The 27,971-nt window shown below is 37.5% G+C and overlaps 1 protein-coding gene across 2 annotated transcripts in view; it reads right to left on the reverse strand.

Annotated features, from left to right (window-relative positions):
- Positions 1–27,971, reverse strand: part of CTPS2 (CTP synthase 2) — a 61,668-nt gene that overhangs the window by 31,520 nt on the left and 2,177 nt on the right. For both annotated transcript variants that reach the window (XM_032100715.1, XM_032100714.1), the window contains exons 3-13: positions 25,990–26,160; positions 25,603–25,703; positions 23,695–23,811; positions 22,928–23,011; positions 20,238–20,318; positions 18,746–18,897; positions 18,372–18,504; positions 16,240–16,328; positions 15,375–15,469; positions 14,495–14,557; positions 13,827–13,870 (exon numbers count right to left, since the gene is read on the reverse strand). In XM_032100715.1, the coding sequence (XP_031956606.1) occupies positions 13,827–13,870; positions 14,495–14,557; positions 15,375–15,469; positions 16,240–16,328; positions 18,372–18,504; positions 18,746–18,897; positions 20,238–20,318; positions 22,928–23,011; positions 23,695–23,811; positions 25,603–25,703; positions 25,990–26,160 (1,130 nt within the window). The remainder of the gene's footprint in view (positions 1–13,826; positions 13,871–14,494; positions 14,558–15,374; positions 15,470–16,239; positions 16,329–18,371; positions 18,505–18,745; positions 18,898–20,237; positions 20,319–22,927; positions 23,012–23,694; positions 23,812–25,602; positions 25,704–25,989; positions 26,161–27,971) is intronic.

Raw genomic sequence — 27,971 nt, forward strand, 5'->3', positions numbered from 1 at the left:
CTGCTGAGTCTGATCAGGCCAGCAAGGCTGACCATGCAGGTACACAGCGCTGAAGGTGAAGAAATTGAACAGAGATTCAGATGTTTCTAGCCAAAAATGACCTCCATTTCTTTCTCCCTAAGGGCACCTCTCATGGTTGCTGCTGTTTTCCCAGACGTACCTGTTCGCAGAGGAACGCAGGCGGTCATTATCTAGCACAAGCGCCTTTAGCTCAGTGTTGTGGCACTATCTCAGTAATTCCCTTCCACTTCAGCAGCAAAGTCAGCACAGCTCCAGCAGGGTCACAGGGACTAAAGGGTCACTGCAGCACAACTCTGATAAAAGACCTCAATCTCTGATTTCTAGGGGCTTGAACATTGTTAAATGTGCTGAGAGCCCCCTGTCCCTACCCGGTCTACACCCACAGAGGAGTGCACACTGGTCCATGGGGTCAAAACACCAGAATACTCATTCTCCTAGCTTCTGCTGTTTAATAGAAAAGCCAAAATTTTTTTAGAGAACCTAGAATCCAGGATTCCCCATCTTTCCCACATGCACACAAAGCGAATCAAGAGCATCCTATCATGTCACCATACCATCATCTCAAACTGTAGGCTTTACAAGAAAGTTACACAAACTCAAATGGTATCAGATTCCTGTCTGTCAAATCAACTTTAAATAAATCCTAAGGATACAAAATGGATTATACCCTTCCAGGATCAAGACAACCAGATACAACATTTCTGACTCACTAGTAGGATTATTACATTAACAGACAGTAGTCCTGGATTCACATGAAAACAGATTATGACTATTTCTAGCTAAAAAGTATGTTGGGCAGGGGAGTTTCTTAGCAGTACATTTCCCCTTTTGAGAAGAGGCATCTCAGTGTCATGTAATCCCTAAATTATGTGCCCATGTGCCTTATTAGATGCACCTCTAGACCTCTTTTAAATAATCCATCAGGTTTGCATTGTTGAGAGCAACAACATGCTCTGAAAATGAATTACAAACTTGATTCCAACTCTCCTCATCGATTCTTTCTTCAGGATGAAGAAAGGTTTTCAGATAAAGCTGTGACATCTAGAGACTCCAGGCATCTCCAGTGTCAAAGGAGAGCTGAGAAAAGACCTAATCTCACCAGAAATAACAAACTCACTAGTGCCTCTTGTACAGCATTACCTTAACTTTGCCCTACCTGAAAACTCAACCACAGTCACTCCTCCATAAATCCATGTATGTTTTGCCGGAATGGAGATTTACACATTTTTGAACACTCTAAAGAATTTCGAGAAACAAATCCAAGTTTAGTATGGAACAAAAAGGTTTAGGGTTTTAGCAACTACATAACTGTAAATTTCAGCTGTGGCAGTAACAACCATATTGCACTGCTGCACAAGTCAAGGTTCACAAAACGGAAGGATAAAATCTGTTATTGAAACACATTCTCCCTCAAAACTATCTTGTGCAATATAGAATACCTACCTCACAGGGAGTTTCAGCAATAAATTAGTCTGCCAGATGTGTATGTATGGCAGCAACAGCTGACACATATAGCTACAATGAATAACACATCACCAATTTAAAGCTGACTACAAACAATGCATCTTATTAAATCATTCATCCCCGTAGCAGTCGCACCCAGTCCTGGTTAGGGAGACACCTTCAACAGCTCATTAGGTATATGTCACAAGGGAGGGTCTGCAAGAGACTCTTGTCAGGATAACCCATATAGCTCAAGTTTAATTTGTGAGATGAGACAACCCTTTTACACATCGCCACTACAGGTTTTACAAACAATGACAATTTTAACATAGGGAATGCATCACCTGTGACACATAAAGGATTTTACAACTCATCCAACTTCCATCTAACAGTTCCATCCCTCAAAGCAATGCCATGTTCTCTACAATGGCTGTGGTGCAGTTTGCTGAACTTCTCACCCGTAATTAATTCATCTTTTTCAGAAAGTTTGTTCACTGGATATTCTTTTTCTCTCAGTCAGTCCTTTGTCTCCTCCTAGACTAACAGTAAGAACCAACTGACAACACTGAGAAGTTCTATCACAACTCCCCTATTTCCACTACAGAGCTAGTTCCCACATCTGCCAGCCACCACACATCTTGAAAAAGTTACCCATGTGTTAGACTGGCTCTCAGTATCCCAACTTTAAAGCCTTTTCCTTTTTGCAGACAGGTCAAGAATGTCTGAAGATGACTGCCTGCAGTTGCAGGACTGATTCTCCGCAAAACTCACCAAAGCCCTTAGAGCTGAAATGAATACATCCCGTGATAGTAGCAGACATCTGCATCTCCATGGTGTTCATTATTTGCAAATTATCTACAGTACAGTGCATCCCATATTTAACTTCAGATGCAGCGTGGGGATCAGTAATTTACACAGGCACAGACACATGTACATTGTTTATACTAGCCCTAGTTCTATACAAATTCTGCTCTGCTTTTTCACTCAATAAGAACCAAACTTACTTGACACCTGTGCAGGATTTCTTTGCAAATCAGATAGGACTCGTATGTTCCACAGAGTCCCTGATCCAACCCAATTTACTTTAATTGTCCCATCATCTTTTTCCCACTACAGAAAACAAGCTAAGTCAACAAAGGGCTTTGATCTAGCAATGGATGTCTGCAAGCTTGAGATGATGCACAAGCACTACATAAGTAGAAATAAGTGAACACTAAGCACAAAGCTGCTTCCTGCTCTTTCAAGTGCTCAGCATCCACAAAGGTATGTTCTCCATTACAGCAAACTTCACCTTGACAGCAGGTATTTCAGTACAGTGGCCAGGCTGTAACATAAACCTCACAGAGATTCCTCAACTAGCTTTAAAGCTGCTGGGGTCACATACGAGTAAGCCTGGTGCTGCTACAATAAAATATACCAAAGAAGGTGGAAAAATACTGGAGGGTTAGGGCGTTAATCCATCACCAGGGGATTAAACAAGATAATGTGAGATAGTTGCTGCCCTCAGGTGACGGCCCCACCCCTGTGGACAGTGCCCTGTCCCTTCCAACAGTGTCAATGAATGGCATAGAAAACCACTTGCAGACCAACCCAATTTATAGTCCAGTACGTTAAGGTAAACAACAAGCACAGATCCACATAACATTCAGCCATCAGTGGTGGCAGGAAGGATGTGACAAGGGCAAAAGAGACAGCACCTGAATTACCATCCCATTTAATCTATCGTTAAATGCACATGACTGTGATGCCATAAACTTCACCCCTCCTACCACTAGTGGTGTTGCCCAAACTTCAGTCATCCTTGCAGCTTGTGTTCTCTTAAGTCTCCAATGTGACTGGAATTGTTTACTCCAAATATGCCAACAAACCAGTTTACTAGAGAAATATTCACCAGTGGCCAGTCTTGAGTGAATACTGAATCTGCACACACCATCACTGAAAGAAAATTACACACAACCATCACAGGGACATGTGATGTGCATCCCTAAACAAACTTAGAAGACATCACCCACTTAGTCCTCTTTTTGCTAATGGCTTTGTGTCTAAACTAAAATAAAAATGTCAATTCCAAAAGGATACTGTGCTTACTAATACGACTTCTCTAGCCCAGGGCAAACTCAATTGAATTATGTCATGGAATGATATATTTTCATACATGCAGGAATAATATATTTTCATACAAGCGAGAAAGAGCAGCAAGGCACTGTAACCAAAACTGGATTGCTGCTTCTATGCTGGAAGTCAGCTTGCACAGACTTAAAAGCTCCAAGTGCTGTTCTTTAGCACAGATAAATGCTGCTGTCTGCTAGTCACACATCATCTAACAGCAGCAACAGTAACATACTATCTTCCTCTACTTTTGTTCAAATTCTTAGTGAGCAACCAGAATTCCTTACACCTGGATATCATTCTGCCATTGCTGGGCTGTGCTGCGTAAGACGGACGTATTTCAGAACAGCACTTAAGTCCTACAAAGAGGTCTTCTGGAAAAGACAATGTACTGGGGCCTGTCAAACTGAGTTCTGTGGCTGATTCCAATACAGAGTTCAGAGATGCCACAAACTATTGGAGGAGGGCACTGCAGGCTAAATAAGAATGAAGAGAACAAAGAGTCAGGAGATCAAACTCTAAATCCCAGTTCCACCAGTCTTTCACTCAAATAGCCTCATAGATTACAGTGCCTTGTGAATAAAGCTGATTTGAGGATACTGGATTCATCCCCAGATTTCGCACACAACTCTTGAGGAAATCACCCAAATTTCCAGACGCTAGTCTCTCACTTTCATGGGAAGATGTTTCAGTCAAACCGGTTACGCTATTTTGCAATTAGGTGGTGTTCTTTAATCAACCCTTAGCAAATTAACAAGGCTAATGTGCTGAATTTCCCGAGTTGTGATCCCTCGAAATGCAGCTTTTCCATACTACTAAGCATCTTACTACTACATTTTATACTCAGGGAGGTGCCTTAGGTACAAAGAGAAGTCATTTGAATACTTAAAACAAATCTTGCAAATACTGTAATGTCAACAATACAGAGCAGGCACACCAGCTTGCCAGCACTGCTTCCAAAAGGGATAAAGCAGTAAGGATGGTGAGGCTACAAGACAGGAGCTGCAAGGAGGAATTAGCAGATCACCTGGTCATGCAGTACTACTAAAATTTCACCACCTACCAAAGGTGGAAAAGAGGATGAAAGGAGAAAGAGACAGATATTTCTTTTTCATTTTGTTGGCAGAAAGAAAAAGAAGACAAAAGGACTTATGGTTATCTTACTGTCATGAATGACCACAGAGTTCATGCCCCAGTTTGATGTATGGGACTCACCCTAACCCATACAATGCATTCCAGGCCATGAGTCCCACACCTGCTTGCACTGCTACTCCCATATCCCACAGCAGCAGGAGAGGTTCTGCAAGTATAGACAGCAGAAGCTCCTGAATTTCTGTAGAGCCAAAAAGCAAACACTGGAGAAAGTGTATTTCCAGCTTTGTCCCTCAACAGGACTGGACAGATACTGGGGGATGCCTTGCCTCAGTTCTGCGAACCTCAAGCTAATGCCAAGCTTTTGCAACGAATATGAAATCAGTGTATTTGTTCTCTCCACAATCTTGAAATTAAGTGTCAAGAAACTTGACAAAGTCTTCCACTGTTAAAAACCTGTAGCTGGATACCTCTGTGTAAAATAACATAGAGATTGTTCTTATCAACCAAATGCCTCTGAACTATTTAAATCTGCAACACCATCAGCACCCAGAGTGGTAAACGAGTGGTACAACTTTGGACATGGCATCTCAGGCAGAATAGGAACCAACGGAATGAAGTCAGGAAGAAATTACCAGATCTAAGCAGCAGAACTCACAAAGGAAGCCCAAACCAGCAAGGATTTCTGAATCAAAAAAAAAAGAGGACAGGGAATTTTGCTGATGTCAAAGGCCATTTTAAGAAGGAAGATGATAGGTCTGTTCTGCCTATCTGTGGAGACAAGGAGAATCAAAGGGCTTAAGTGCAGCAAGGCTTGTGGAAATAAAAAACCCACAAGGAATAGACCAGATAAGGAGGTTGTGGATTCCCCATTATTTAAGGTACTTAAGTTCAGCAGGCATCCAGCACAAATATTGGTGATCCCACTCCAGGTAAAAGGAAAGCATTAATTATATGATCTCTAGGGACTCTTCTAATACTCTTCTGACACTTGGAAGTCAGTACAAGTACATTCAAATGGGCAGCTAATGCAAGGTATCTATGTAATTCATCTACCAAAGTTTGCCTGGTCTTCTCAGGAAGACTCTTACTATTATGGAATCCTACCTCCATGCACCTGCAGTTCCAAAAACAACCCTTCTATCCTATCCATCTCCTACAGACCCACAAAGCTCTTGGTTTAGAGGTGTAAGTGATGCAATGACAACTGGTTCTCAAGAAGTGATGAACAGGGTGAAAAATCTAGTCAGTGGGTCTGGAGCCAACCATAAAAAAATTACAACAGACAGCAGGCAGATTACAAACCACAAGGAGAAACCACAGCCAGACCCAGCAACTCAGTAGTTGCAAAATTAACAGTGTTGGGTCATGAAGCATCAACCACAGGCTGATTATCAACTCCAGGATGTTCCACAGAGAATCAATGGAACATGATAAAACCACTGGAGCATTTGGAATGGCACATTCAGAACCTGCAGAACACAATACTCAGTTATAAAGGTGTTCCTGAGAAGGGACTGTTTTTCTGAACCTTACATTCAACTCTCTCATTTAGAACGCTTCTGGCTTTTTCCATTAACATCATGGAATATTTTGATTCTTAACGCTAGCAACCAGAATTTTATTCCAGAGGAAATTCATCTCTTTCCAGTGCTAAGAAATAGTACAAAATTTGGGTAAGTGTGATTATCTACTCATACAAAGAGTGAGTAGCTTCTTAATATTTTATTTACATATCTGGATATTTTTAAAAAACCCCTTATATTTGCAATTTTCCAAAAGACCACTGTAATAACAAATGCTATACATATCCCCGTAGGAGTCTTCTTCACAACTCTTTGAGTGTAGTTCATCTTGAAGTGAAGAATACACAAATTCAAGCAAGAAAACCTCTCCAGCATCACCTATAAAGACCAAGTAAATATACATCAAGTGCAGTGGAGGATGATGACACATTTCAGAGATAAAAAAAATATTACTCATTTCTACTGCTAAAGTATCCAATTCCTTTGACTACTGAAAACACAATAACTAGTGCACTGACTCAATGACACATGCTAGTTTCATAATTAGGGTGGAGCATGCAAGCAACTATAAAGGTTGCCCCAGTCTGAGACTCTCACTGCTGGATACATCTGAAAGCTCCGGACTCTGAGTGAGGTAAGCATAACCCAAATATATTGGGTCTTTCAAATCCTTAAACCTAACTTAGATCATTTCCTTTCTTGGGAAAGTTGATCAATTTTACAGAAGAAAAACCCCAACTCTTTTCATCTAGGTTAAGTATTATTCATTAAACGGTTAACTAAACAATGGAAAGAGTGTCAGATATATTTCAAATTCTGATTGTTATTGTCTGCTTTGTTTGCAGTTATTCTTCAAGACAACACCTGAGAAAACATGGAACATCTACTCAACGAAAACCTTCTGAAGTATTTTACCCAGTATGCTTTACAGGAGGGCAGCACCAGTGCACTGTCCATTGATGGGCTGAAGAATCTCCTTCAGAATCAGTTTGCACAGTACCTGAAGGTAAGTTTTGCTCTCACTGTATTCACTGTGCTTCCATGAAATGCATAGAAAAAGGAAATACAGGCAATGATGTTCAGGGCAGATTACTGTGCCCAAATGGTTTCACTAAATCCCTAATTCTTAAATAAGGTTTGGCTTATAAAACTTCATTTACAGTGATGAACAGTAGCTCCAAACAGATATTTGAGCACAGAGTTTTAACAAAGTCCTATGAAACAAAATGGAAAAAATCTAAGAAGCTGTTCTGTTTGGGTTTGGTTTTTTGGTGTTTTTTTTAATGCAAGCCAAATTTCACCTGAAATATTGTAGCTGAATCTTATAAAGTATTTTTCATTTCAGTCTAATTAACTAATCTTGAATCTATACAATATATAGGAAAAATATCTATAAATCAAGTAAAACAGTAGAACACATTTAAAAGCAAGAGACCTCAGCCAATTTCTATCTAGGTTAAATTACCACCATCACAAAATAAAAAAAGTTTTGCCATTCCAGAATGATGCCAAGTAAAGTAATGAGATGCCACCAAGCTAGAGAGAGAAATACTCACTTCCTTTAGCTTGAAAAAAAATATATGTTCTGATTTTAAATATATCCTCTGCCAAATCTTTCCTGAACTGCATTAGGACTCAATTTAGATTCTTTTGCTAGACAAATCTGTAAATACTGTGGTTTGGATATCTCACAAAAGCAATTTTTGCTGAAGATCTGAAATAAGTGGCACTCCCATAGAAAAATACGTATTTTGAGAACTACAATAATCCAATTTAGTCATTTCAATTAACGTGAAATGGCTTATTAACAACAGACTCCCCAAAAAACTGTAATAAAACACAAAGGGTTTTTTCTTTCCCTTAAAAGACAGCTTAGAAATTAACTGCCGAAAATTAATAGAAATGTGATGGCAAATTCAGAAAAATAATGCTTTTTGTGTTAGCTGAAGACAATTCAGCATCATACCCATTTTCCCAGATATGTGGAAATGGAACTGTTCAGAAAAAGCAATACTGATGTTTTCTATCTGGACCTCAGACATTTTCAAGCAACCAGTCTGTTTGCAGACATTTATGGCACCATAATAAATCAATATCAAAACATAACAGGATGTTACAAAACATGCAGAGATTCATGGTATGAAAAAAAGAAAACATTTTAAGAATTTAAATTATAACTCCAGATTTGGTTGATATTATTTAATTAGCCTGATCAGGGTTGTTATCAGAATATTCACTGCATACATAAGTGCTACATGCACTCTTACCAGACACAACAAATAAAAGAAGCTACTAATCTAAACTAGATTTAATACATCAGCAAGATTTTTTTCAACAGTGAATACAGTATTCCTACTAAAGAGGGGGGAAAGGGAGGGAAAGAGACCCTCAGATCCTGGCCCAAAGCAGAAAGACAGTAGCAGTATGTTTTTCAAATAGTGCATGCAGGGCCCAATTTAATACCTAACAAAGGATTAGGTGGCATGCATATTAATTTTTACTGGTGATTATGTACCTGCTGCAGCTATTTCACCTGCTCTGTTTCCCATATTCCAAATTTACCCAGAAGACTGAAGTAACCCATCTGAGTAACACTTCATATTTCTCAAATGGTTATTTATCTTTGTTAACATTTTTGGCAGGCAATAGCAGACACTGTCCTACTAGTTTAACCAGTCAAACTAGTAAACACAACACCACCAGTAACACCTTCAAGTAACACTGTTATTGACTGAGTCACTTCTTGGCAACACTCTTCATAGAAAAATGCTCATGGAGATCTAATTATTTCATTCTTTCTTTTTTTTAATTCTCTTCCCATAAAAACAGGATCAATTCTCACTTGATAACATAATTAAATCGTTGGACAAAAATAAGGATGGATCTGTCAGCTTTGAGGAGTTTATGATGATTGTAAAAAGGATAACTAGCACAGGACAGTGAGGCATCTGCAAGAACGAGTATCACTGCTTTGAAGAAGAGCCTGGCATTTGTTTACATTGTGTGTACATCTAAACCCACAGATTTGTTATTATTTTGAAGCATATGGAATAAAGATTTAACAGATAACACAGTATGTCTGTATTGTGTTTCCTCCACAGTCACCAGCCACACATTCCAGATGAAATGCCTTCCAACTAGCTCAGAACTACTGTTTCTATTTCACGCTACATTTGAGACATTATTTAACAAATCCTGCTTCACCTGGGCTATTATTTGGACCTCTAGAGAAATTCAAAGCACACAGTTTCTAAAAAACACAGTAAGAAAGGTGCAGCATTCCATTTCAGGAGTGTTTCCTAGTGTATACTATTCAATTGTCCTCCCAGTTCAGTTTCATCATTCACAAAAGATGACACTTCATACAACAAGCAGTTCAGATTTTTAGAAAATGAAGTACTTATCTTCAATAGCAATGTAACAAGGCCAAGTATGATAACTGCAACATTAGATGCTCATTTTAAATTATATTTACCTAAGTATGTACTTTTTTTGTTATGACTCTGTAAATGGGAACACGAGTATTTATTTATAAACTGTTGTTGTAGTTAAAATTCATTAGCTTTATTTGGTGCAGTCTTAACCTTTTCATTGCATGATGCCTGTAACAGATGTGTTTTCACACATGTGATTCATGGGCATTATTATTTACTTCAAGAAGAAATTAGTGAAAGAGAAATATGAAGAACAGACATTTTGAAGACAAGTAATCAGTGGATTAGGCACTAATCCTACTAGATAACGAATTTTGGACTGAATTTTAACACCAACATCATCCATTATCTTGATAAATCACTTAGATCTCAGAGTTACTTAAGGACTTAAAGACTCAGCTTAATTACAAAGCCTGTCAAGTGCATTCAATATCCCATACTACTGTGGTTCCTAACCCTGAATTTCTCCCCCATTAAATGAGAAATATAGTACTCCACACCAGTGATGCACGAATAGAAGCCCTAAAAATATGATCTTTAAACATGCTATGAATGTCCTAACATGCTCCCAGGCCATTCTTTTACAAAAGCCCTTTAATTCATGAAATGTATTATTTCTTGGAAGAAAGAAAATCATATTTATTACTTTTTTTCTGGTTTATGAAAATACTCTAAATTAAGAATATGCTATGATTTCAAAATTAAATACACTACATGCACATCATGTTAACTAAGCTCCACTAGGGACTTTACACACACACCTAAGTACAGTAACAGAATTTTAAGAGGTGCTTTTGCATGTGTGAGACATACATACCTTTTCATCTCTTAGACAACCTTAGAAATTTTGGAATTCAATCAGGTTACTGACACCCTGAATAAGAAACATGGGCACCAGGAAACTAACATGTTTTAAGAGTGTCACCTACTGGCAAAATATACTTCTGCACAATTTCTTGAACATACAGAAAATGCAGTTATTTTACCCAGTGCACTTAAGTCCAGGTTCATGATCCTATACAAGGTGGTCATGAAGAACAACAGTCACAATTAAAATTAGTTTTTTAATCAAAGAAAAAAAAAAGGAAAATTATTTCCAGGAAGAGTCTTTTTTTATTTCAGAACAGTATTAGATGCAGTTGCAAAAAAATTGAAAAAGAACATAATTAAAAGGATCATTAAAAAAAAAAAAAAAAAAACCAAGTTTAATAGTAGAGGAAGATGAGGGAAATGGAACAAAACAAATAACTCTTCATCCATCCAGCGAATCCACTTCACTAGCAGTTCAGACTATACAGTTTCCCTTTTAAAGGAGCTCTTTTTGAAATTACCATTTGCATGAGAAAATTCATACCAAGCTCTATGCTCAAGCAAATGCATTACTTTTCTGAACAGCCATCCTCTCCTGCAAAGAATACTAAAAATTTTAAAAAGGCTAGAAAGCAAAGCAGAAAGCTTAAAAATACATAATGGGAACATCACCTGCAAATAACCAACCAGGATGAGAACACGAACTTGGGCTGTGCTCAGAGCTCACGTACTTCCCTCATCTTCCCTACCGATCTAGGGCAACACTCCAGGCTTGGGAAAGAGTGGCTGGAAAGCTGCCCTGGGGAAAAGGACACTGAGGTGCTGCAGCATGTCCAGAAAAGGGCAACAGAGCTGATGAAGGGTCTGGAGCACAAGTCTGATGTGGAGCTGCTGAGGGAGCTGGTGCTTATCCTGGAGAAAAGGAGGCTCAGGGGTGACCTTATCACTCTCTCACAAGTGCCTGACAGGATGTTGTAGCCAGACGGGATCGGGCTCTTCTCTCAGGCAGCCAGTGACAGGATGAGAGGAAATGGCCTCAAGCTGTGCCACGGGAGGTTCAGGTTGGAAATCGGGAATAATTTATTCATTGAAAGGGTTGTTAAGCATTGGAATGGGCTGCCCAGGGACATGGTGGGGCCATCCTCTCTGGAGGTGTTCAAGACATGACTGTACGTGGTACTTAGGCCCATGGTCTAGTCAACAAGGTCGTATTTGGTTTAAGGTTGGACTTAATGATCTTGGAGGTCTTTTCCTATCTAAATGATTCTGTGATTCTGTGTAATACTGAGTTACGTGAGTACTTCATAACTTGTAGTTTTTATTTGCAACAAAAAGGTTCAAATTTCCATAGATGCAGACAACAAAGGAAAACAAAGGAGACTGAAATATTTTCTAAGCCCTTTAGAGGAAAAGATCAACTTCAGTAGTACAGTTCTGAGTACCTGAATGCTTAGCAAATTAAGAAGCAATGTAAGCAGCTGCATAGTTTATGATGCTCCTCAGTTCCCCTGCCAAACTACGTTTCAAGTTTTGTCTCTTTTTAAAAAATAAAAGGGAATGTAACTACTGCCTCACCAGTACCTTTCTGCTCCCTCTTCAGTTTCCAAAGGAGGGGAAACCAAAAGAAAAGTACACTGCTTCAGTCCTAAATTAGCACACAGTGGCATCACAAGATATTATCAATGCTGATATATTCCAATTAACTTTCTTGGATAATGAAACATCTACATCAGTTTGGTAGCTCACAAGCTTCAGTAATCTGCTTCTCTCCCAACTGTTTTTATTGATTATATAGAATATCCAAACAGCTTTCGCACAAGATGGACTCTGCTAAGGCAGATTATTTAGCAGCTCTAATTACTGGCAGTGCAAATCTCCCACTTGGAATGATTTACATCTGTTTCTTGTCCAGAACTGAGGTGTCAAAGATCAGATTAAGATGCTGAAATATGACTGTCGATAACCAATTTCAGAACCTTACTGTAGCTCAGAAAAATAGAATATCCATTATACATACTGCAATGATGACACTTCCATTGTAAACAATGTATTACTCTTCTACAACACATACCTTCACTCCATTATTTTCTTAACTTTATGTCCACATAATTTTCTCTTTAACATATCTACCTTACTTGCCCTTGAATGCAAACTGCAAATCACCCAAACACAGTTAAATAAAACTGGCACTCAAAATGCTCTAGAAACAAGGATGCCCCAGAATCAGTTTTCTATTTTGTCTCTTCTTACAACCTAGAATTTTACAGTAAGCTTTCAACATCTTCCACATTTTACAACATATTGCTGTTATGAAATTGACCCCTGCAGTGAAAGAGTACATGTTTGTACACATTCAAGGAGGAAGGAAGAAAGCTCTAACTATGGCAAGGCCACAGATTTGATGCCAAAAGCAAAGTTTACCTTCACACACCTGAGGATTTCTCCAAACTCCACCAAGTTTTAGCAGCAAGTCTCACATTGAAACTCTGAAGGTCTTTAATTTACCTTCAAAAGTTCAGACTAGATTCTCTTTTCTGTGGAAACAAGCAACTTTGACAGACAGGGCAAACGCTCTGAAAACCCTCCTATTTGCAAATTTCAGACTAAGCAGACATGAAAAAAAGTATGTTTTACTTGCAAATCCCAACAAAATTCTTTTGAAGGAAATTCATACAGAAATAGTAGGTCACTGTGAGCAACCCACCTAATTTGTCTCTAGAGCAGATGTTTACATCTCACACCAAGATAATTGTTTTATTTCTCATATTTATTTCTGTTCATCTTCTTAAAAACCGTCTTTCACTGATCACTTCTAAGTTTTACTACATTAATAGTGTGACGAAATCCACTCTAAAATCCTACCATCAGCCTATGATGCAGAGAGCCTTGCCATATCTGGGGCATTGAAATTTTTGTCAAAAAATAAGATGCATGGGGAGGAGGGGTGTAGTGGTTATTTATACTATATATGTAAAGGAAATATAAGAATTTTTTTAACCCATTCCATTTAATCCTTATCTTGTCATATCAATTTTTATTTTGGTAATAGCTTTGTGCTACACTTTTCAGTTCCCTTTTATATTTTATTCCCTAGTAAAGACAACCTAATCATTATTGTCTACTCCCAGCATGAGTTTACAGACAAGGAAACTATTAGAAAAATAACAACAATAAAGCTAAGGCAATTCACAGAAGCAAACAAACAATAGCAAGAGACTATCAAAAGAAAATACCTTTTTAAATAATATTGAGTAAGGACTGGCACCATGAGATACCACCTCATGTCCTACCACATAAAAATATAGATAGATTTTAACTAACACAGAGGTAACTCCTTTTTTAACAAAGATGTATGCTCACAAAACACATGCAGGAAAAAAACAGTACTTACAACGGGGTTTTTTGTGTCTGGGTCAAATTCTGTAGAATTTGCATCTGGAATAGAAGTTCAAAGTAAACACAGTACATTTGCTCTACATGCACTACAAACTCATAACAGCTCTGTGGCATTTCAAGGCCTGTCCACATCTATGTTACAATGTCATGTGCTGAAACGCATCCTGCGCCACGTTTGAAGCGACCACAGGAAGCATATGACCTCAGACACATACGTTCCCTTTCCTGCTTTACAAAACACTTTCCTCTCAGCTCTTACTATTAGAAATTCATTGATAAGTTAAATCTCTTCATACTACTACTGCAATTGCTCTTGTTTGGCTACTCTGGGAAATGAAGGCAAGTGAGAAAACCACTTCTCACATTTTACTCCTCACCGCCTGCCCACTTCAGAAAGAGACTACAGAGGTAACTCTAAGCACACTTTCTTCTACACTCTTTAGATCAAGAAGCAGGTTTCAAGCAAACTGCATAACAAAGAGTTCTTACTCCCTTGCACAGAGAGGTAGCACAGGGTACTTAGCTGAAAATCATCTTGCTGCAAGAGCTAAGTATCTAACAACCACAGGATCTGTAAATGGTTCTAAAAATAGACATACATTTCACATAGAGAATAAAAATTCTTCTAAATAAATCATATCCACACTAGCATACTAAGCTCACCTTCCCAGTTCAAACAGTTTCTTGCAAATTCCACAACTGCTAACTGCATTCCCAGGCAAACTCCTAGAAGAGAAAACAAAAACTCCAGAACTTACCAGGACAAAGAGTAGGACTAAGTACTTGCTGTTCTGTCTTAAACTTGACTGCTTTGAAATCTTGGTATTCATTGCATATACACAGACTTACAAAAAGTTAAACCAAAAGTGGCTGCTCAATGTAAAACTCACACTTCAAACTTGGCACACTATAAATACATGTGATACAATTATGTGCTTTAAGCCCTTTCAAAGGTATTTTTTTCCTCTCATCTATTTTACCAATAATTACTGCAAAGACAAACAGAAGCTGAAAGCCTGGGTATATCCAGATTCAAACTTTGCTTTGGCAACTACTCAGACACTTAAAAATAAGTAAGAAATGTGGAGTAGGAAGCAAAGCCTCAGCAGCACTTACACAAACAGCACTTAGCTTATAGGCCAGTGACGCCTTTAGACTTTCCCATAACATAAACCAGTAAATAAAAAAAAAAATCACTTAATATAGCAAAAGTGGTCCAAAGATACCTGTGATTTCTGCACACTGTTTAATAAAGGGAATGATACTGATTTAATTACAATGAGAAGCAAAGACTCTCCATTTTTGTACGTAGCAAATTAAACCTTTGCAGTAGGGATTGTCTTTTTTCCTTCCTTAAACAGCAGACGTGGTACACAACTATGATCTTGGGGATTCTTTACATGGCAGATAGTCACAACAGCACACACACTTCCCAAAGACAGGATCCCTCCCTAATGTGGGGATTTGGGGGGTTTTTTTATCAAATCAATTAGTTTGCTATACATCTCCTAAACACAGTCATTTCTCACACTAATGATCTTACCAAGAAAAGGTTTTTTCTTTGTTCTTGCCCAGGAGATAGCTTGGAGTTTGCCTTCTGTTCCCCTAATTCCAAAACCTCCTGGGACCAGAATGCCACTGTAATGACAGCCATATATAAAAGAACCAACATGTAGAATAAAGCCAGCAGAGTAATCCATACAACTTGAAGGCTTTTGAGATTATAACTACGCAGGCACAATGCATGAAAGGCATGTTTTATATGACCACTCAGAATACAAAATTAACTCGAAATTTGGAGATTTGTTTCATCTACCCACCCTGATTCTCATCTGACCAATACCACACTTCACAGTGAAATTCCCGCTGCTTAAATAAATACTGCTCAAATAAACTAGCTACATATTCACTACTTAGAATCTTAACACCCAAAGTTTAGATCTTCTAATACCAAAAAAACTGAATGCATCTACCCAAGAAACAACATCCCTTTAAAAATACAAATTGAAATCCTGGCAATGATTCTTAACAGAGACATTTGCAGTGTGTCACTAGCATTTACAAGCACCTCTCAATATGCTGAACGTTGACAACAAAACCTTTGTCAACTGACCTGCACTGTAAAGAAAGTCCAGATATCTCAAAAAGCAAAACAACAACAAAAACCCCCAAAATCCTTAACCAACAAACTAAAAACTACTTTTCCAACGATATTAGGCAGAGTTTGAGGATATGGGTTGATATTTTAATTTGCTGAAGCTTGTCACCAACCATGAAATCTATCCTTTAGTGTAAGTAATAGAAGTTTGGATGCATTGAGAAATTATTTGATTTATTGAAGCATTTTCATCACATGAAAGAAATATCATGGTCTGCACCTGGGATACAGAATGCCCAACGTCACTTACTCTGCTTTGCATAGTTTGTGCCATGCCTGGTGATATTTCACTGAGTTCTCTGCTTCTGTAGAACGTTCAAGTTCTGTTGAATCTATGTACTAACAAAAGAAAAATACGCAATGAAATGGTTTCTTCTTCCACAGAAAGAGAAGCAGACAGTATATAATCAACATTAAGAGAAATTATTAAGAGTTTCAAGTGAATTGGCCAATAAAGCTGTAACGACTTCACTGAAGACCCAGTATTTGCTTTTAAGACCGAGTGTTTGCTCTAATTGCAGCAAGCTGTGCCCCTTTCTTTGCACATACCTTAGGAGTTCTGCCTGCCTTCAGCTCTGTCTGGCACCCTCCAAGCAGGCAGACTTACTAGAATGCTTTGTAACTGTGAACCCAGGTTATCTTCCTATGGCAACCAGGGCCAAACAAGGAGTGGCGCTGACCTAACTTATCCTGTTACCCCAATGGGATGTGGCCAGGACGTTTCTTTCCTGGCTTTTGGGTGCCACAGCTTATCCCATCTTATTATGAGACTGGAAAAATCTGTATTTTCTGTGAGAAAGGAGTTCCTGAGGCCTCTTCGGGAGAAAGAGAGACAAACTCATTATCTATGCCCTACTAGAAATACTACATTAGAATCCCCAGTGCCATTAAAAAGCACCGCTCCTGAGGCACCCCTAGAGCGAAGTGAGGGGATAATGCACTGCATTGGGGACACAAAAGATCAGAGTCTGATTCTGGGTTTTGCCAGTCTTTTTCTCAGATTAACATAATTAACCACATCCTGATGTAGAGTCCATCCTCTATAAAAATGACATCATCTGAAATGGCAGAACTCACCTGTGTGCAGAGAAATGCAACTGACAAGGAGATTGCTGAAAGTTTCCCAGACAGGACTGCTTTCTAGCAAATATTTTCTACTTTTTCCACATTCCAGAAGGCATCAAAAATACAACAGAAAAATAACTACTTTTGAATGTTGCTATTCTATACTAGAAGGATATTACAGGATAAAAGGACAATATGATACTGCAAGGTTGGAAAGAGAAACTAATGACAGTTGGAGTTAATTGTATTTTCTTTGCCAAACATACTGAGAAAGCATATTTATCAGTTCAAGAAGTATCAACATTTCATCATTCAGATTAAGCAGTTCCTTCAGAGCAAGGGATTATACTGAGAGCCTTTGGGCATAAACACTAAAATGAGGTTTGGACACACAGGTAAGTACAGTGGGAGTTGTGTCTGTTAACATTTCAACACTGCACTGGAGCTCAGCAACCATCAGTTCTCATGCTTGTTAATGCAGAAGCCCCACCAAACTTAAGACCAGCTGCACATGAAGCTTGCCATGCATTTGCAGACAGGGCACCTTTCACCTTTTTTGCTATAAGCAAAGCTATTTTTCATATCATAAAAATTTCCCACTCTGCAGCTGTCAGTACAACACACTACAGTGACACAATAGCTCAGAAAGGACCCTGGGAAGTCTCAAGCCCCCCTCCCTGCTCAAAGCAAGTCAAATTAGAGCAGGCTGCTTAGGGTCATTTCCAGTCAGGCTCTAAAAATCTCCATGGATCAATTCTAGCTGTTCCCACTTTCTTGTTTTTTCATGCACAAAGAAACAACTTTTTGGAGTATTTGGTACTAATCTTTTAGGGAACAAGGAAAGGCTGACCACCTGCCACTTCCCCAAATCCTAATTTTTGCGCTATTTTAAGATTGGTACATTTGCCCTTCTCTAGTCATAATTAGACTGGAAAGGATCTCTAAGATCATTGAATCCAACTGTTAACCCAGGATTGACAAGTTTACCATAAAACCATGTGTCATGAAAACAAGTGAAATCTAACTTTGATAGTAAATACAAATTTGCAGACAAAGTCTGCTTTTTCATCAGATCCAGTTTTGGGTAACTTCAGTGTTCCTTTCAGATAAGTTTAGTTACAAATAAAATAATTAAACCTGTAAACATGTGTTTTTAAAAATTAGATGCTTGGCCAGTCTATTTATCTGCATGATCCATTTTCTAATTTTCACATGAATTAAAACTGCCTCACACAATGGGAACTAGTAGGTTACCAAAGAGTGATACAATAGTAGATTCAAAGTATCCTTGAAAGCAGAAACCAGAAATATCCTCACCATTAAATCCAGTTTGTAATTAATTGCCAGCGCAGAGTGTTCCAGAGCTTTGAAAACAGATGCATAGCAGTCACTTAGTTTTGTGTACTTGCCAACGAGAGCTATGGAACACACCTTCAGCAACCTTTCGTATCTGACAAAAACAAGTTCTTCAGTTACTACACCAAATTTCACCAAAGAAAACCATTTTAACAGTGTTTGCTTTTTCTTTAACTCAACAAAACATCTCCTAAGATTTCTGAACTGCCAATGGTTTTAAGCCCAGGCCATTCACATGTGTTGATCAGCACTATCCCCTGTCCAGTTTCGTGACTTCATAGTAGCTAAAAACTAAATTAAAGCACTTCTAGAGAAGGCAGCAGGATGTAGAATACCTGCAAGCCATTTTCTTCCACTTCATTAGAAGATCGCTTGGCTGGTCATCAATAGGTAAATTTAGCCTCTGTTTAAAATACTTAATGATGCCTTGCTCCTCCAATAGGATTGGTACTCGGTAAGTAGAAGAAACATCATGAATAAATATCACCTGAGAAAAAAAAAGCAGAACATAAAAAACTTACATAAATTTTTCATAGGAAACGTTCATTCTATTTTTGGATATTACATGCATTTTTTTATTCTACACACATTCTGATTTCTAAATACCTTCTTTCTGAATGAGCCAGACAGCACAGCTAATATTGTAGGCTCCACTAAATCTACAAGAACAAAGTTACTCGAAAGGCAAAAATGTGTTTTATTTCTCCTTCATAACATCATACAGGCTTGTCAAGCCTATCAATGCATCAGTTTCAATGCAAACATCTGGCCCCACAAGCACTCATGCTTGCTAGCACTTCCTCCCCCCTCACAAACTTGAACAGTTATTAACCATGATAGCAAGAAAACAAATTAAATCTAACAAAACAGACCCAATTTGATTGTGATAAAATCTCCTAAATATATTTTGTTAGTGAAGTAGGCTATGTAATTACTGAGTACAGCCCATTTAAGGACCTTTTTGTTAAGAACACATTTATAAACTGCATCCAAGCTGCCAGCAATTAAGGTGATTGTGCTTGGCTTACCTGAGATCACAGAGCTCAGAATCCTGAGCACAAGTGTTCTCTTCCCTGACAGATATGAGCAGTAGAGGACACTCGCTTTGTTACACTTGAGCTGCTTCTGTTCATCACATAACTTTGAACATGTGCGTGCTGCCCCATGCCTCCCTATGTGCCCATTCAATTTGAAATGCCACATAACCACTTGCATCTGTCCTACCTTTAGTATTACTCATTATATTGAAGAGCAAAATGCTCTCACTTGCAAAACTATTAAAGAGCAGTCAATTAATCAAAATTAATATTTGAATAGCAATTAACTGTGAATTATTAAGGGAAAAAATCACACATGAATTACAAAAGGACATCTACCTACATATTGGATGCATGCTTAAGGGCATAAATAGCCTACTACATGTTATCACAGTAAGAGTGCCCATGTGACTGTGACCATCTGCGGACATAAGCAAATCAGTTAGCTTTAACCACACTTTGTTCATCCATTATGATCACCTGAGATGATTTATGGGCAATAACCAACCACAGTTGTGAAAACTATGCAGTTTCATGCTATGTATAACAACTAACCATGCACTCAAAATCTATTCCTTTTATTAGCTTTTACACAATATGCATTTAAATCATAAATGACGGTTTGACATAAAACTTAACATAGATACTCCAGATATTTTGAAAATGCTGTAACATCCATAATAGCAAGACAAGAATTATAACAACAATTACATAGTTATGAAGCAGTCTGAAAACAGAAATGCACAGAAATATTTGTATACTTTCCCACATGTAGTATTGAAGTACAGACCTGCTCAGGCTCCACATGACAAAACATGGAAATCTTCTCCTTCACGGCCATCTCTATAGGTTTTGCACTTCTGCAGACTATCTGTCGTAACAGAAGGAAAAACTTCAAATATTTACTAGGCAAACCAATAGAACATCCTCAATACTTCACAGAGAAAGTAATCTCCTTTGGAAGCAGAGCACAAACAAATGTGCCTTTTTCTACTCTTTCCCCTCTTTTGGAGCTCTATGATATATCATAGCTCATAAATATCTACCTAGCCAGGCAGAAGTACATCAGTCACTTGCCCATACGGACCCATTTTCATTCATCTTTCACTGACATTCTCTGTCATACTGCTTCCTCGTGTTCTCCTTTCTTGCAGCTACTATTGTAATACTCTTTGCCTCAAGTCTAGCAGCTCTGTAAGTACTAATATGATGAATCAAAAGGAATACTGTAATCATATTGGGATCAGATTTAAATTGAAAGCAATAATACTTAGCTTACATGCATAAGTATTTCAGCATCTTTTTAATTTACACATCATGACAAAAAGGAAGCCAAAGAAGAGAAAACTAACTCATAATTGTATGGAGTTTTTACTGGTGCAATTATTCTGCTAGTATTTTGCTGATACATTTAAACCCGAGTAATTTTAGAAAATACTGATAATTTTTAACCAACGAAGAAAGTAATTATATGTTTTGGTGTTTCTTGGAAGGGGTCATTTTTTACACTATGTACCTCCAGGCAACTAAATCAAAATGCAGGACTGCTCTATCAAAGTGCCTATTGATTACTCAGTCTACTCCCTTAAGTTATTTTGAAACCTGAAAGTATAACAGAAAGTAGGATGATCCTGTTACAAGATTAGTTCATTACTTTCTCCATCCCTCTAGCAAATTCAACTACTTAACGCATTAAGCCCTTTTGTTCAGAAACTTGCAGCTGACCTTTGATCACCTTGTTAATGCAGCTTTACTACACTGCTACTGATGGAGTCTAATTAACTTACCCTACCCTCACAAGTAATTCCAGAAACAGAAGAAAAATGCTAAGTATATGGGAAAATTAGCACACATTCAAATCAAAATGTAATTAGGAAACAATTCGTACATCCTATTCACTTAAGCACAAGTCATACTTAAAAATTTTGTACAGTTTGAAGCTGAAGGTATAATTCATAAACCTTGATAGTATGAGCACATGACTAAACCCACTTTGAAATCTATCGTCCATCTTGTGGAGACAAATTTAAAGTTAATGCAGACACAGAAATCAAAAACATCACAATCAGCATGAAAATAACAAAACTACAGTAACAGTGGCAGAGATGCACCACAAAGGAACGTAACACACAGAAGACGAGGAACAACTGAATCCAACCAGGCAGCACTGACAAGCACATACTCAAAGTGCTGCATCAGAGCACATGATCTCTGCAGCTCCAGCGTGTTCATTTGGCACTCACAACACCCCACAGAACAGGATGAGCCAGGCTCAGCTTGGCAGCACAGCTCACCAAGGAAGCTTTCCTGGCTGCTGCTGTAGGAGCTGCCCCATGTGCTGCCCTGGCAGCAAGGATTTAAATATTGTCCTGAAGCAGAGCTCAAAGACCTTTATGAGGGCGCCCAGAGGCTGCACCTCGAGTGAGATCTGTCCCTGCTTCAGGTGTCAACAGCAGCAGTCAAAAGCCAAAAATGATACTGTGCTCCTGGCAGTCCCAGAACTGGCCTGTGCAAGGACCCAAGATGCAACACAGTGACTATGTTTGTCTATTCTCCTTTTATTATACACACCCACTTAGCAGGCTTTTTTTTAAAAAATTGTTTTTTGGAGGGGAGGGAGAAGTCAGGCCTTAAAGGCCTTCAAAAAGCACTTGCAACTTTCCCTATGCAATTAGCACTTCAAGAGGGATTTTGGAAATTAGGCCCTGAAACTTGGAATACAGTACAGCATTACATTAATAAAGGTCTCTCCTTCCACAAGCTGGTTACAATTACCATGTCACAACCATCTGACACCAAACACATCTTTCACATATCCTGTTTACAAATCCATTCGTTTTTAGTTAAAAACACACTCATTCATAAATGTAAAATGCAAGAACTCAAAAAAAAAAAAAACCCAGAAAGAAGAACACAAAATTTAGTTCTGTGACTATCTTCTTAAGAATCATTTTTCTGTTTTGAGGATATACACATTGCTTCTTCTTAATAATGCATTAAAAAAATTCTGAATGTTAGAAGACAGAAACATTCTAGGTCTTCCTACAAAGTGAACTGAGATTTCAATTACTTTTAGCAGTGAAGAACTATTTTTGTAAAAAGATGCCTTAAAAAGAACATAGCTACAGTCCCAAGATATTACAAGAAATTAGTTGAATTAAGTTAGCTTAGAGTGATTTTGAGTAATATGATTTCCTGTGGCTTTAATGGAGCTATGCAGCACATACTTTGCATTTTTTATAGAAGTATCTCCTGAGAGACTACGGCTTGTTCTATGAACACAGGTTATGCCAGGACATTTCTAGATGACCTGTAAATAAAATTGACTCACCAAATAATAAATATATTATATTATATATATTTTTTTATAAGTACTTATATATAATAAATATATTTATATATTTATATATATTATATATATTTTTATATATATATAATATATTTATATATAATAAATAAAATTAAATAAAATTGACTCACCAAATCTGGAGACAAGCCTAGACCCCTCAGTGCTCGAACACTGTTCTGTGTTGGTTTTGTCTTCTGTTCACCAGTAGCATTAGGCTGGAAAGGCACATTTTGAAAGCTCAAATATCAACTAACATCTACTAACAAAGAAAGCAGCTACAGATTAAAAGAGAAAATCATTGCAAGTAACAATATTTGCAAGAAATAAACATATCCAGAGAGAGCCATAGTATGCCAGAAACAGAAATGGCACCACTGTTATTACTCCTACATGAAATAATGTGAAGAAATCACAGGGTCCCAATTCAGGTCAAGTTTATTTTGTTGTTTTTGTTTTCACAGAAAAATTTCCATATAATTGGCTCAGGTAGAAGAAGAACAATATTCCAAAAGTTGGATTTGGCTAATAAAAGGAGACTGTCCAACACAGCACAAAGCCTTCAGTGACTGTCCTTGGAATATTCAGATGTAGTAAATAATTCTGTTCTCAATTACATAGAATTAATCGTACCAATTGCTGTTCAATCCTCTAATCCACAGCTGTAGTTGGTATCTTTTTATCTAGAGGGTGAAATCTATCATCATTACAAACCTTTGCTTACCAAAATCTCCCCAGTGAGTAGTGAAGTAAAATTTAGAGTTCAAATGAAAAAGTACTTTTAGCCCTGTACAAAGAGTTACAGTGGTCTTGACTTGGCTCCAGCATGAAAGGGTTAATGAGACAAGTAAACAAACATAAAGCCAATATGGAGCAAAATTTATTTATTATAATAACTTACCTGTGGCACTAGGCTAACATGGATATTACAGAAGTTCTCTCTTTTTGCTTTGAACTGAAACTGTCTAAATGCTTCAACAAATGGCATTCCTTCAATATCTCCAATGGTTCCACCCAGCTGAAAAGGAAATGGATATGTCAGAGTGGCAGAAAGCAAAAACAAAAGAAAAAATATCTCTTACCTGTTTCAAGATGTTTTCTGAAACTTTTATCTCAAACCCCTGACAGTTGAAATTTGCAAGCATACTCTACAAAGTGTTTTCATCTACTCTGCACATTTTGTTTCTTGTGGAAAACATTAAACAACTTTCCAGTTTTGTTATGTTCACTTTACACCAGATACATAAGCTTCCCATGGGAATATGTGTGGTGCTGCTGAATAATACATGCTTCACACTGCCTTCAAAGTGGTGAACCAGTAACCAACAGTTAAGCTGATGTGAAGATTTTCATATGGAAAAACTTTATTTCCTGTCAGATTCACAAACGTTTGTGATTAACAAGAGACAGACATTTCTCAGTATTATCACGGCTTTCCAACATCAATAATTGTTTATTACCAAACCAAAATGCAAGACTAAGTCCATGCTGAAATTTATTTACAAAGACAGAAATCAGATGCCTTTCGAAGACACAGTGAGCTATACTAGACTAAGCACTGAATAAAGCAGCTTTGCACACAAGTCTGATGAAATAGTTTTATTGCAGAATGATCTTTTTGTGCCACCAAGTGGTTTTTGACAGAATTACATATTCCTGTTCATCCAGTACCAGAAAAACTGACAACTGCATTTGTACATCACCCACATGTTTAGTCTAACTCCTTCAGGATTTTATAACGGAAAAATGTTACAATTATTTTTAGAGTACTGAAGAAAAATAATTTTATCAGGCTGGAAGTATAAGTGTGTAACAAAAAAAACCCAAAACAAAACAAAAAAGCTGAAGTTAAAGGACTGATATGGCCATCACTTATTAATGTTCTTGTGTGACTTTTGTATTTACTTTTTCATATTTGTTTTAAATGAAATAGTTGACTCTCACTGTGCACATCATAAAAAGATCTATAGCTATACTGGTAAGTGTACTTCAATAAAGGCAGATTCTTCTGCATAAGAAACACTGAGCTGGGTCACAAAGTTTATGGCACTACTGATTACAGTGGTCACTCCTGGCATTAAATCTGTGACATATTCTTCTGTCAAATCCTTAAGTATCATCTTTTTCCATTATTATTCCATTATTCTGTGATTCTGTGATTTTCTGCTGTAGTAGTAATACTAGCAATTACTGGCTTTCATCCAGTTGTCTCAGTGCCCTACAAAGGGTGGGTAAAACTCATTGTTTCCACTGTGCAAAACATCAGCAGGTTAGGTGATTAACGAAGTTGCCTCCAAAGATCTTAAAGATAACATTAGAAAGTGGGAAACTAACTTACACATTGTTCAAATGCATTCTTTTAAGCATGACTACAAGCAACAAGATGAATATTTGAAGTTCTATGGAAAGCTAGAATGTGAAAGGCTGTCCTACTGACCATAGGAGATTTCAGGTACTACACAAGTTTTCTCAATACTATTAACATTATAAAGCTTCAGTCAAACATCTGGATCTTGGAATAGACAGTTCACATTACAGTAACTGTCTGCTTTAATTCTCTAAGTTAATAAACTCTTAAGCAGCTCAATTTCAGCCGTATTCTAGAGTGGATTTAGTCAAGTAAATGGAAGCTGTAGAGATAAGACTATGCCTATCCCTTTCAGAACAAACCAAAGAATATAAAATGTGTCTTGAATTTCTGCTCTCCATAAAACTTGAGTCTGACCTTTTCACAGTAAGGAGCAAAGAGAAAGCAAACAAGCTCGTTGTGTTCACTGCAGATATACAACCTAGAAGGTTCCATACTTACCTCAATTACACAAATTTGTGGCTCTTTTTTGTCATCATCCACTGGAACTTTTGCCTGATTCATTACCCATTCCTGAACTGCATCAGTAATGTGTGGAACAACTACAAAACAAAACCAGAGCAGGCAAGCATAGCTTACTTTAGGCCCATACACTAACTTTTGCATGCAAAAGGGGTAAAGAGAACAGAAAGCCAAGAGGAAACTACTAAGTCCTTTCTCTAGTTCTTCTTTCCTTGAGCCCAGAAGCCAAACATTACAGGAATATGCCCATATCTTTTGGAAGAGAGAAAGGAGTAAGGTGGTGCAGCACAGAGCAGCCTGTTTTAGCTGATCCCATCTTTTGTGAAAACTGAATAGACTAGTAGCCCACAAAATTAAAAATATTACCTTGAACGGTTTTTCCCAAATAATCGCCATGTCTTTCTTTATTAATGACATGCTGATATATCTTTCCAGTGGTAATATTGTTATCTTTATAGAGATTGATGTCCAAAAATCTCTCATAATTTCCTAAATCTAAGTCAACTTCTCCACCATCATTCAATACAAAAACTTCACCTGAAAAAAGAAAGTGAAAACAGTGAAAACAGACAGAAAAACAATAAAATAATCAGAAATTATTAAACACACAGCAGGAATATCACAGACATCTTAAAATAGAAGAAAAAAATTTTAAATTATATATGACAACAACACATCAATAAAGCCCATACTGGAACTCAATCTGCACTGTCATTCTATATGATTTAATATCCAAGTCATTAGTTTTACATCTAATGTCTATCCCTCAGACATATCTTGTTTTGCAAGTAAATGTAAATTATATTGCCAAAATATTTAATCAACATAAATATTTAATCAGCATTTCAACAGCAGAATAATCCTTCATAGGAAGAAAACAATCTCTAGGAATCATAAATTGGAAACAAATAAAATATTAACTCACTTGCAGGAGACAAAAACTATGCTTTTATAAGCATGAATTATTATGCATGTACAAAGTGTTTCACTATAAATTCTTGTTGTTTGGATCTATTTTAATGATTAAGGCTTGCATCAGGAGTAAAGTTATGATGAACATAAATGCTTCTTCAAACATGATCACCGTTTCTGAGTTGGCTGTTCCATCCAGTATATTTGGTTCACTATGTCCACAGCAAGGGTTACTGCTGACCCTGAAAAATCTACTTAAAATACCCTTCAGGTTCTGACTTTTCTTAGCCCTCTAAAGAGTCTCTAAATTCTGAATGTAGTCAACTTCCGACAGAACTAAAGTTGCTAGATCTTGAGGTAAGGCTGGAAAGCTCTTCAGAAAAACTGTAAATATTTTGCCATGACCCAATAAATCAATGGCTAAACAAGTTATGTGACTGATGCATAAAAAAAAAAGTGGACTACAGAAATATATATCCCACCAAAGTACAACACTACACTTCAATGAACTGTGTAACGAATCACCCCAGTGTGTGCAACAGAGTGGAAGAATTATGCCTGACTCTGTGAGGCACTTGATACATCCTCTACACTAAATCATCACTTAAGCCAACAGAAGCAGAGTGGAATCAACATTTCTCTTAAGCAGGCCTTGGAAGAGAAGAATCAAAAAAAATATTATTAAAAAGCCTCTACAGTTAACTGGAAACCACTAAATTAATCATATCAGTCATATTTCTGTCAAAATGTTAATGAAGGAGGCTTGCCATTCTGGGTCATGTAACTTCCATGTACTACCCAGCAAGCGAGTGTTTCTTTACAAGTAGTAAGAAAATTTTCAGTGAAAAAAAGAATTACATGCCACAGTGTTCCCTCCTCCCTGTACCAGGTCTAGGGAAGGAATACATCCTCCCAATCTCGAGTCATCACAGGAGTCTTACAGCCCACTCAACTGCCTAAGTAGCAGCAGATGTGCTCCTTAAAGTGCATTAAATTTTGCTTTTTAAGAGAGGTCTGATGTGCTCTGCTCGGTCTACTTAAAAAGCAAAGTAGTGTTTTTTCAGTTAAGGAGATACACGTATTTATCTTCAGTACCAAAAACTGTGGTGTGGACTAAAAGTAAGCAAATAAAATCCAATACATAAAAATAATTAGAAATGTCTTCTGGCTGAAGGCACTTTCAAAACCATTACTTTTAATAAATGTACAAGTAACAAGCCACACAGCAGAAAGAAAATTCAATATTATAAATGCAATGTCTTGTAACCATCAGCAATAGTCAATACAACCGACATGGCTTAGAGAGCCAACCAACCAAACTCGGCATCTACTTTAAAATCATATCACTAGTAGGCGCTCTAAGCTTCACTGATGTTTTTGACTAGATTCTTTTTTCCTAAAATGAGAACTTAAGCTAACTCATGAAGGCACTTACA

The sequence above is a fragment of the Corvus moneduloides genome, chromosome 2 (genome assembly GCF_009650955.1).
Source record: "Corvus moneduloides isolate bCorMon1 chromosome 2, bCorMon1.pri, whole genome shotgun sequence".
Classification (NCBI taxonomy): domain Eukaryota; kingdom Metazoa; phylum Chordata; class Aves; order Passeriformes; family Corvidae; genus Corvus; species Corvus moneduloides.